At 38.7% G+C, this 12,561-nt stretch overlaps 1 protein-coding gene across 1 annotated transcript in view; it reads right to left on the reverse strand.

Annotated features, from left to right (window-relative positions):
- LOC102805928 (uncharacterized) overlaps positions 1-12,561 on the reverse strand; it is a 33,295-nt gene that overhangs the window by 1,429 nt on the left and 19,305 nt on the right. Inside the window, exons 9-11 of the mRNA XM_085494388.1 lie at positions 10,686-10,735; positions 9,954-10,002; positions 4,485-5,525 (exon numbers count right to left, since the gene is read on the reverse strand). Of these exons, the coding sequence (XP_085350514.1) occupies positions 4,485-5,525; positions 9,954-10,002; positions 10,686-10,735 (1,140 nt within the window). The remainder of the gene's footprint in view (positions 1-4,484; positions 5,526-9,953; positions 10,003-10,685; positions 10,736-12,561) is intronic.

Genomic DNA, 12,561 nt, shown 5'->3' on the forward strand with positions numbered 1-12,561 from the left:
AGGCCCTGTATAGAGGGATATAGGGACTGTAAAGTAGTCTGTGGTGTGGAGAACAAGACGTTGTTTCGCCGCCATTTTGAATTTTTAATAATAATTTTATTTACACTTACACATTCCCCGGAGGGATTGGCAATGGTTACAAAAGTTTAAGAAGGAATAAAAGGTTACAAAACAGTCAATAGATAAAAAAAACAAAAAAAACAAAAAAACTAGGCTAATACATTACAGATAATAGCTAGTATAAAATTATGATACTACGATAGATAGAAAACAAAATGCAAAACTCAAATAGTGAAAGAAGGTTGTCACTGGGGTTGCTGTCTTATTTCAAAACACTTCTTTAGGTACCTTGCTACGGGGAGTGCGAGGCCGCTGTTGTTTAGCAAGACTATGAATTGTGTCTTTGGTGGCAAATTATTAAAGTTTTGGATTTTGGTTTTTTGCCATTTCGAATAGGACATTTCTTTCGGGGTATATCTTTTACATGATATCATGAGGTGATACTCATCTTCTACTTCATTTTGATCACAAAGGTTGCATAATCTATTAGCAAGGGGTATTATAATGAAGTCATTAGTTATGCGTTTTACAGTAATTTTACATGGAAATAGGTTAAATCATAACTAGTACGATGGCAATATGAATATTAATTAGCTCATGAATATTGTAAAATGACTAATTTTCAATGGGTTTAAATTTCGCTGATTTAGCATTTCAGGCATTATCACTGGGTTTTAAATTCACGGTTTTATCATTTAGATAATTGTGTTCTATGCTAAATTTTACATATTCACTGGGTTTAAATTTAGCGCATTTTCCAGTCAGCGAAATAAGCAAAATTAAAACCCAGTGAATAATTAACCTTTCTACAGTACTTAAGGTAGCGAGACTATTATTTGTGTTGAAAATTACAATTTTCACATTTATTTATTAATTGATGAAATGCACTATAAACTTTCACGTGATAAAGTCAACACAAGTCATTGTCAATGACACGTCCCCGTTCCGTTCATATTTGAGTGACATATACATTCAAAGCAGATCATGACCGAAATGCACCTGCATATGTACAACACATTGTGCTAAATCTGAACAAAATCCATCCATGCATGACTGAGATCCGGTTCTGGAATTGTGAAAATATGTGATTTTGATGCATTTTCGGCCTTAAAATGGCCATCATTCCGCTATTGTTAAGCAGATCATGAAACAAATGCACATATCTATTTGTGGCATGATGTACCATGTGTGTGTGAAGTTTGAACTTGATCAATCCAGACATGTTTTGGATACGGATCCAGAACTGAATTCTTTAAAACAAAATGGCCGCCAGTCGGCCATTTCGAACTTGTTCCGAAAAAAAAAAAAAAGACGTGCATCAAGGTCCTATTATGTTTAATGTATGTACCAAATTTGAACAAAATCGATCCATGCATAACTGAGATACGGGTCCGGAATGGTGAAAATGTGCGATTTCAATGCATTTTCGGCCTTAAAGCGGCCCCCATTTGGATATCGTTAATGAGATCATGAAACAAATGCACATACATATTTGTGGCATGATGTACCATGTGTGTGTGAAGTTTGAACTTGATCAATCCAGACATGTCTTGGATACGGATCCAGAACTGAATTCTTTAAAACAAAATGGCCGCCAGACAGCCATTTCGAACTTGATCCGAAAAAAAAATGACGTGCATCAAGGTCCTATTATGTTTATTGTACCAAATTTGAATGAAATCCGTCCATGCATAACTGAGATCCGGGTCCGGAATGGTGAAAATGTGCGATTTTGATGCATTTTCGGCCTTAAAATGGCCGCTATTCGGCTATCGTTAATCGGATCATGAAAAAAATGCATGTGCATATGTCCCATATAATGTGTGATGTATGAGTGAAGTTTGAACTTAATCGGTCCATGCATGTTCGAGATACAGGTGATCACGGACGGACGCACGGACGCATGGACGCTCGGACGCACACAGGGCAAAACATAGAATGTCATGTAAGTTGGTTAAAATGTAGATTTTCTGAAGGGAAGCAAGGCAGCCTCAGTAGTGTTTTCCAAAATCAACAACACAGGTTTAATCTGTGTGCCTATAAGTTTCAAAGATAAACTCAAGACAAAGCAATGTTAGGATTTGTTATCAGTAGCTATCTGACACACAATGAGTGTTTCCAAACATTTGAGTGGTTTGTCTCCCCGCCCCTGTTTGTTTCACAGATTAGTCATTTGCATATGAATGTGTCAGACACAAGGTCACACAGCCACTGAAAAAAAATCATTTATTTTGGTGTTTTCATATGCCGAATTTATCCAATTATAACTATCCCATTCCTTTATTTTTTTGGTTTCCAATAGCCTTACACATTTGGGTGTCCCTACACATGTTAAAACAGACCTTGATGGGAAAACAAATTGATTGTGGCGATAAACAAGCTTGAAAATCTTTGCTGTTACTTCATGGACGTTTTCTAGGAGTTTATGTTTTTCAAAATACAAGGTCTTTAACAAAAAATAACGTATACTTATTGTCGTCGGATTAACACCAAATTTTCACAGCTTTAAGGTGACAGCGAGAGGAACTTGAATGTGTCCAGACAAACTATTTCATCGATTATTTACCAACGAGTTGTGGTTTGAGTTGGGGGCAATGCGACTAAAACAGTAATTAAAATTCAGCACACTATTTTTTAAAACGCGTTGCTTGAATAAAACTGACCAGACACATTCAATTTACCAGACTATTGAACAACTAGGAAAAGTGAAAAAAATACTTCTTATCGCCAGCATAAATGCGTAATTATTTTTTTTACAGAAAAAGTCATTTTTCACCTTTGATTGAGTAACGCATCGTAGAATGAAGATACGGGCATGCAAAATACACTTGTGAAAAGCTTGAAGTCTGGCGATTCTAAAAATATATACTTTCCTGGGTCTATTTGTAGTCATTTAGTCACAATTAGAAGATGAAAACAAGTATGCAAATAATAGTCCCGCTACCTTAAGAGCACATGAATGGTAATTAGTGACCGGTACTCAAATCAGGCTGGATAGAAAGTTAGAAAATATGTTTTTAAATTTGTCGGAAGATGCAGCAAAATATTAGTAGGGGACAATTTTTTTTTTTTTAAATAGTGTTTTTGTGCTAGGTGACAGTTCCGACATTGAATGTCAATGTTGTCTCTTCTGACCTTATTTCTGTATGTGCAAGTTGCAAGTGCTAATGCTGACACGTAGCGCATTTTTGCCTCAGAAGTCATAATCATGTTTAGGACTACATGACAGGGCTGTGTGGCCATCTCTCCATCAAATGGCAATTTTAATGCGCTATCTTGGCGTCAACCAGGCTTGTTCGAACACAAGCACCTTAACCTTAATTAAGCCCCCCCCCCCCCCAAGTCGCATTCGTTAGTGAATGAATCTCGGCCAGTGGAATTGGCCCTCCCATTGGGTCTGTGGTCACCCCTTTGTTGATCAGCCTAAGGTAGGATTTAACTTGAGTCTGAAGCGACAACCACTAGGCTACGTGTAGGGAAAATTATGGTATTTCAAATGTTACATATAGAAGTTCTTGAAGTATTTGAACGATAATTTGCGCTCATTGATTATTCCCAAGTGAAAAATGTCAAGCGTAAATTTATTCTAGAGTTTCAGGATATCTTTCACTGTAAAATAATTAATTTTAGCTTGAATTGATTTTCATTAAACAACATTTTGCCAATTCTGTACGAAGATGGTTTTCACTTAAGAGTTGAAAAAAAATATTAGGAAAAAGGAATTTTCACTGACCTTCAAATCTTCAAAGAAAGGAAGGATATGAAATAAACAAGCAGCCTCTCGGCTGAGATAGCCCCACTGTTAGCAATGCACATTTCAATGGGTGATTTTCCGTTCAACTGCGAGATCTCGCGAGATGCATGAAAGACACGTGGCGAACGTCTGTCGCAAAAATCGAACTATTTGATTTTGAACACAAATTTCTTTATTTCGTAGCTCACATCGACCAGCCGATCTTTGACAGAGGAATATTGCTTTCGAATACCCTTATTTAATCGAAATTGCCTATCATCAAATGTGGACAGCACATTATTAAGCATGGAAATGTCCCCGAAATACTTTCGCGTTTGTCGAATCCCACGCGGTGTTTGACGCCACTACGACCTTTGTTTGTCCTGTTTTTACATTCGATTTCGCGCATAACACGTGATTCTCGCAGTGAACAGAAAATGGTCTATTAAAAAACTGAAAATATCATTATTCATCAAATGAACAAATCTGAGAGTTTACCTGAGGTACCTGTATAGTATAGTCAAAAATGACAAAAATATTCATTAAAGCTAGAATATTATAGATATCATCATGAAATAAACAAAACTTTGAGAGGTCTGCCCGAGGTACATATACACTAAGTATTAAATCAATCAGGCTTGCAGTTTTCAAAAAGTATTTTGAAGTAATCTGCGTCAAAATAATAATTTACCTGAACTGTCCATTCATCTTCTTCGGTTGCTTTCTCTGATAAAACTTTTGAGTTGTCATCAACGTTCCTTTCTTTGATTTCAGAAGGGGACTTGAGTTTCCTTGGCAACTTTCGTATGGCCGTTCGATTGTTATTTGCATTTTTATTCAGCTGACTGATACTGTCCGGCAATCTGACATCAGTTTTGCCCAAACTGGTGTGAGTGTGTGATGTACCTGAGGGAATGGATGGAAGACTCGCAGGAAGATCATTGGATTTCACAGACGTTACCTCACTGTTGGTATTCGGTGGGTTTACTTTATTTTTAACCGAAGAAGGGACTGCTCCAGATAATGACGACTGCACATGAGTGGAAGAACTGCCAACTGATTTTGATTGGCCATACGGTTGTGATGGTTGTGTCAACTTCTGATTTGGTTCCGCAACTAATTTCGGTTGGCAACGTGGCATTTTCGGTTCAATCGGGATCTGATGTGAGCCACCACCAGGTTGGATCGGCAAAAACGGTTGGATCGACATTAATGGTGGAATTGGAGTCTGTTGTGAATCTCCAGATGTTTTCAGTTCATTACGAGGCGTTACCTTTGGCACAACAACAGGCTGGCTGGGTTGTTGCTGCTGCTGCTGCTGAAAAAGTACAGCTTGGTGCAGTTTACTAAAACTTGCAGGTAGACGACTTTCCATCGTTATTTGCGAGGTCAATGTTCTAGGAGCTGATAATACATTTTGTTGCAGAGACTCAACAGGCAGTGTGGTTTGCTGGGTTACAGGGTGTCCACGGAACTGCGGGGTCTGATTTAGCAATCCGTATTTGTGGACAACATTTTCAAGAGGAGAGAAAGTTTTGAAAACTACACCACTCATAGCTGGCGTACCAAACCGCAATACAGGAACTTGAGGAAGAATACTCCTGACCTCTGCGCACATTGGGTGAGATGCAACGTTCCCTTGTTTTGTCAGAGATGTTACACTAGGCAATCTGAATACTGGATTAGTGCTAACACTTGCATGGTTAACACAACTTGGAAGGCCAACTTGCTCCTGAAAAACAACATAATATTAGAGATATTACACAAGACAGTATGAATACTGGATTAGTGGTAACACTTGCATGGTTAATACAACTTGGAAGGCTAACTTGCTCCTGAAAAACAACATAATATCAGAGATATTACACAAGACAGTATGAATACTGGATTAGTGGTAACACTTGCATGGTTAACACAACTTGGAAGGCTAACTTGCTCCTGAAAAACAACATAATATTAGAGATATTACACAAGACAGTATGAATACTGTATTAGTAGTAACACTTGCATGGTTAACACAACTTGGAAGGCTAACTTGCTCCTGAAAAACAACATAATATTAGAGATATTACACAAGGCAGTATGAATACTGGATTAGTAGTAACACTTGCATGGTTAATACAACTTGGATGGCTAACTTGCTCCTGAAAAACAACATAATATTAGAGATATTACACAAGGCAGTATGAATACTGGATTAGTAGTAACACTTGCATGGTTAATACAACTTGGATGGCTAACTTGCTCCTGAAAAACAACATAATATTAGAGATATTACACAAGGCAGTATGAATACTGGATTAGTAGTAACACTTGCATGGTTAATACAACTTGGATGGCTAACTTGCTCCTGAAAAACAACATAATATCAGAGATATTACACAAGGCAGTATGAATACTGGATTAGTGGTAACACTTGCATGGTTAACACAACTTGGATGGCTAACTTGCTCCTGAAAAACAACATAATATTAGAGATATTACACAAGGCAGTATGAATACTGGATTAGTAGTAACACTTGCATGGTTAATACAACTTGGATGGCTAACTTGCTCCTCCTGAAAAACAACATAATATCAGAGATATTACACAAGGCAGTATGAATACTGGATTAGTGGTAACACTTGCATGGTTAACACAACTTGGATGGCTAACTTGCTCCTGAAAAACAACATAATATCAGAGATATTACACAAGGCAGTATGAATACTGGATTAGTGGTAACACTTGCATGGTTAACACAACTTATCATTTGTGTATTTTCAATTCCATTATTTGTTGTGTACAGTGACTGCCCAAGGTAGTCAAACCTGTGTATAGTGACCGCCAAAGGTGCAGTCAAACCTGGATATAGTGACCGTCAAAGGTACAGTCAAACCTGTGTATAGTGATTACACAAGGTAAAGCCAAACCTGTGTATAGTGACCACCCAAGGTAAAGCCAAACCTGTATATAGTGACTACCCAAGCTGCAGTCAAACCTGTGCATAGTGACCACCCAAGGTACAGTCAAACCTGTGCATAGTGACCACACGAGGTACAGTCAAACCTGTGTATGGTGACCACACGAGGTAGTCTAACCTGTGCATGGTGACCACACGAGGTACAGTCAAACCTGTGTATAGTGACCACACGAGGTAGTCAAACCTGTGTATGGTGACCACATGAGGTACAGTAAAACCTGTGTATAGTGACCACACGAGGTACAGTAAAACCTGTGTATGGTGACTACCCAAGTACAGTCAAACCTGTGTATAGTGACGACCCAAGTATAGTCAAACCTGTGCATAGTGACCACTCAGGGTAAGTCAAACCTGTGTATAGTGACTACCCAAGTACAGTCAAACCTGTGTATAGTGACTACCCAAGCTGCAGTCAAACCTGTGCATAGTGATCACCCAAGCTAGTCAAACCTGTGCATAGTGATCACCCAAGCTAGTCAAATCTGTGTATAGTGACCACCCAAGCTGCAGTCAAACCTGTGCATAGTGACCACCCAAGATACAGTCAAACCTGTGCATAGTGACCACACGAGGTACAGTCAAACCTGTGCATAGTGACCACCCAAGTTAAAGCCAAACCTGTGTATAGTGACCATCCAAGCTAGTCAAACCTGTGTATAGTGACTACCCAAGTACAGTCAAACCTGTGCATAGTGACTACTCAAGGTAAGTCAAACCTGTGTATAGTGACAACCAAAGCTAAGGTCAAACCTACATATAGTGACTACCCAAGCTACAGTCAAACCTGTGTATAGTGACTACCCAAGCTACAGTCAAACCTGTGTATAGTGACTACCCAAGCTAGTTAAACCTGTGTATAGTGATCACCCAAGATACAGTCAAACCTGTGCATAGTGACTACCCAAGCTGCAGTCAAACCTGTGCATAGTGATCACGCAAGATACAGTCAAACCTGTGTATGGTGACCACACGAGGTACAGGCAAACCTGTGTATAGTGACTACGCAAGTACAGTCAAACCTGTGTATAGTGACTACCCAAGTATAGTCAAACCTGTGCATAGTGACTACTCAAGGTAAGTCAAACCTGTGTATAGTGACAACCCAAGCTAAGGTCAAACCTATGTATAGTGACTACCCAAGCTACAGTCAAACCTGTGCATAGTGATCACACAAGGTAGTCAAACCTGTGCATAGTGACCACACGAGGTAGTCAAACCTGTGTATGGTGACAACACGAGGTAGTCAAACCTGTGTATGGTGACCACACGAGGTACAGTCAAACCTGTGTATGGTGACCACACAAGGTAGACAAACCTGTGTATAGTGACTACCCAAGGTACAGTCAAACCTGTGTATAGTGACTACCCAAGTTACAGTCAAATCTTTGTATAGTGACAACCCAAACTGAGGTCAAACCTGGGTATAGTGACCACCCAAGGTAAGCCAAACCCGTGTATAGTGACCACCCAAGCTAGTCAAACCTGTTTATAGTGACCACCCAAGCTGCAGTCAAACCTGTGCATGGTGACCACACAAGGTAGACAAACCTGTGTATAGTGACTACCCAAGGTACAGTCAAACCTGTGCATAGTGACCACACAAGGTACAGTCAAACCTGTGCATAGTGACCACACAAGGTACAGTCAAACCTGTGCATAGTGACCACACAAGGTACAGTCAAACCTGTGTATAGTGATCACCCAAGATACAGTCAAACCTGTTTATGGTGACCACACGAGGTACAGTCAAACCTGTGCATAGTGATCACCCAAGATACAGTCAAACCTGTGTATGGTGACCACACGAGGTACAGTCAAACCTGTGTATAGTGACTACCCAAGTACAGTCAAACATGTGTATAGTGACTACCCAACTACAGTCAAACCTGTGTATAGTGACTACCCAAGTTACAGTCAAATCTTTGTATAGTGACAACCCAAACTGAGGTCAAACCTGTGTATGGTGACCACACGAGGTACAGTCAAACCTGTGTATAGTGACTACCCAAGTACAGTCAAACCTGGGTATAGTGACCACCCAAGGTAAGCCAAACCTGTGTATAGTGACCACCCAAGCTAGTCAAACCTGTTTATAGTGACCACCCAAGCTGCAGTCAAACCTGTGCATGGTGACCACACAAGGTAGACAAACCTGTGTATAGTGACTACCCAAGGTACAGTCAAACCTGTGCATAGTGACCACACAAGGTACAGTCAAACCTGTGCATAGTGACCACATAAGGTACAGTCAAACCTGTGTATAGTGATCACCCAAGATAGTCAAACCTGTGTATGGTGACAACCCAAGCTAAGGTCAAACCTATGTATAGTGACTACCCAAGCTACAGTCAAACCTGTGCATAGTGATCACACAAGGTACAGTCAAACCTGTGCATAGTGACTACCCAAGCTACAGTCAAACCTGTGCAAAGTGACCACCCAAGGTACAGTCAAACCTGAGCATAGTGACAACCCACAGTCAGCTGGCGCACACGTGATAATAAAATAAATACGATATTTACTATATGGGGGCCGCCATCTTGAATGACGCATAAAACTAAATAAGAGACAAGTTGTGAAACATGTTTTTCAGAATCCTACAAATCAGGACAACCAATCTTTCACAAAAATACGGTCCGTTGGGGGTCATATTAAGCCAACCGATAACAAAATTCGGCCTAATTCGTCGTTTTTGTGTTAGTTTTTTGCATCATTCAAGATGGCGGCACCATATAATAAATATCGTATTTATTTTATTATCACGTGTGCGCCAGCTGACTGTATGACAACCCAAGCTAAGGTAAAACCTGTGTAGAGTGATCACCCAAGCTAAGGTCAAACCTGTGTATGGTGACCACACAAGGTAAAGTCAAACCTGTGTATGGTGATCACCCAAGCTAAGGTCAAACCTGTGTATGGTGATCACCCAAGCTAAGGTCAAACCTGTGTATAGTGACCACACAAGGTAAAGTCAAACCTGTGTATAGTGATCACACAAGGTACAGTCAAACCTGTGTATAGTGATCACCCAAGGTACAGTCAAACCTGTGCATAGTGACAACCCAAGCTAATCAAACCTGTGCATAGTGACCATCCCAAGGTCAGATATTAGATATGATTGCCTTATTTCAATTAACCATTAAAGCCAGAAATATTTTCTTTTATTCAAAATAAAAAAAATGATAAATAATATCTACCTGGAGATTACCTAATCCTGGAGGGCCTCTATTTGTTCCGGATTCTTGACTGAAAAATAAATTTAGAGAAACAAAATATATAACTTATTTACTCGTTTGGTAGTATTTTTGCTTAGGGACCATCAGTTATAAACCTGCACACCAACAGTTCCCATTTTTTATCACAAATTCAAACAAGCTGCCTCTCGGCTGAGATAGCTCCGCTGTTAGCAAGGCACATGGCAATTAAAGAACTGAAGATATCATCAGAAAATGAACAATATGTGTAGTATCAAAACAATCAGACTTGCTGTTTTCAACAAGAAGTCGAAAATATGAATTTTTATCAAAAAAGACATAATCATCAAAAATAATCATCAAAATTAGAGAATTGAAGATATCACAAAATGAACAAATCTGAGTGAGGTCCACATGTAGTACCTATATATGTAATATCCAAGCAATTGAACTTGCGGTTTTTAACAAGAAGTCGAAAATATCACTTTTTACCAAAAATGACAAAAATATTTACCAAAATTAGAGAATTGAAGATATTACAAAATGAACAAATCTGAGAGAGGCCCACCCAAGGTACATATACACCAAGTATCAAAGCATTCAGGCTTGTAGTTTTCAAGAAGAAGTTGAAAATGTAAAACATTGACACGGACAACGACGACGGACAATCACTCATATGATAAGCTCCGATTGACAAAGTCGACAGCGGAGCTAAAAAAAATTAATGCTACTAACCTTGTTACCATAGAAACATCATTATCTTTACGAACACCCAGGCTGATCAGCTACAATAGCATATAAACAAAAAATATTAGTGATATTAAAAATGAAATTAAAAAGTGTTTTATTGTTGTTGAAGCAAGATTTTAGTCATTGTTCAATTCACATGGTTTCGTTTAGAATTAATTTTCGCTATTTTCACTTAAAGAATTATTCAGTGAAAATGAAATCAAGCGAATATACTGTTGTTCCTATATTTTACATTTAACTCTTAAAAAATTCTTGAAAATAAATTCCATACAAAACACCCAACAAGTCATTGTCAATGACACGTCCCCGTTCCGTTCATATTTGAGTGACATATACATTCAAAGCAGATCATGACCGAAATGCACCTGCATATGTACAACACATTGTACTAAATCTGAACAAAATCCATCCATGCATGACTGAGATCTGGTTCCGGAATTTTGAAAATACGTGATTTTGATGCATTTTCGGCCCTAACATGGCCATCATTCAGCTATTGTTAAGCGGATCATGAAACAAATGCACATATCTATTTGTGACATGATGTACCATTTGTGCGTGAAGTTTGAACTTGATCAATCCAGACATGTCTTGGATACGGATCCAGAACTGAATTCTTTAACAAAATGGACGCCAGTCGGCCATTTTGAACTTGATCCGAAAAAAAAAAGACGTGCATCAAGGTCCTATTATGTTTAATGTATGTACCAAATTTGAACAAAATTCGTCCATGCATAACTGAGATCCGGGTTCGGAATGCTGAAAATGTGCGATTTCAATGCATTTTCGGCCTTAAAGCGGCCGCCATTTGGCCATCGTTAATGAGATCATGAAACAAATGCACATACATATTTGTGACATGATGTACCTTGTGTGTGTGAAGTTTGAACTTGATCAATCCAGACATGTCTCGGATACGGATCCAGAACTGAATTCTTTTAAACAAAATGTTTGCCAGTCGGCCATTTCGAACTTGATCCGAAAAAAAAAAGACGTGCATCAAGGTCCTATTATGTTTAATGTATGTACCAAATTTGAACGAAATCCGTCCATGCATAACTGAGATCCGGGTCCGGAATGGTGAAAATGTGCGATTTTGATGCATTTTCAGACTTAAAATGGCCGCTATTCGGCTATCGTTAATCGGATCATGAAAAAAATGCATGTGCATATGTCCCATATAATGCATGTTCGAAATACAGGTGATCACGGACGGACGCACGGACGCACACAGGGCAAAACATAAGTCCCCGTTTTCGGACTACATCCGAACGAGGACTAAAAAGTCTATTCAGTGAAAACTGCAGATAAAATAAAGTATTTTACAGTAAATTGAACACCTTATAACACCTAATAGCCTAACCGACGGGAGTTGGACAAACTTATGTATTTTAATAAATTATTAAATAATAAAATGTTATATAACTTTTCTTTACCCCCCTTCCTGGTATCGATTTCAAGTAATCACTGATCTTTGTTTATACCACTCTTTCCTTTATCACAATCTTTGTTACGCACTAATGTTATATGCAAATTTTAACGCGCAATGTAGACTTGCAAACATTTGAAATCAATACCAGGAAGAGGAGGGTAAAGATCATTGATCGAAGAGAAGAAATGAAATAAAATTTTATTCCATGTATAACCATGTTTCTCATCTGCGTGAGACTTCGGTACTTTGATCATGATACCCCCACAAAAATACAACTTGGATTTGTTATGCGGCGGGTGGTAAAAAAAAATAAAGATAAAAATATTTTTTTAGCAATTTTTTGCACTTACAAGTTGGCGGGCACGAGATATTAGGCTGATATAAAATTTTATTTTTATTTCATTTTCGACTCCTGTTCATTCAGCGGGT

Source organism: Saccoglossus kowalevskii, chromosome 20, assembly GCF_978046115.1.
Source record: "Saccoglossus kowalevskii chromosome 20, keSacKowa6.1, whole genome shotgun sequence".
Lineage (NCBI taxonomy): Eukaryota > Metazoa > Hemichordata > Enteropneusta > Harrimaniidae > Saccoglossus > Saccoglossus kowalevskii.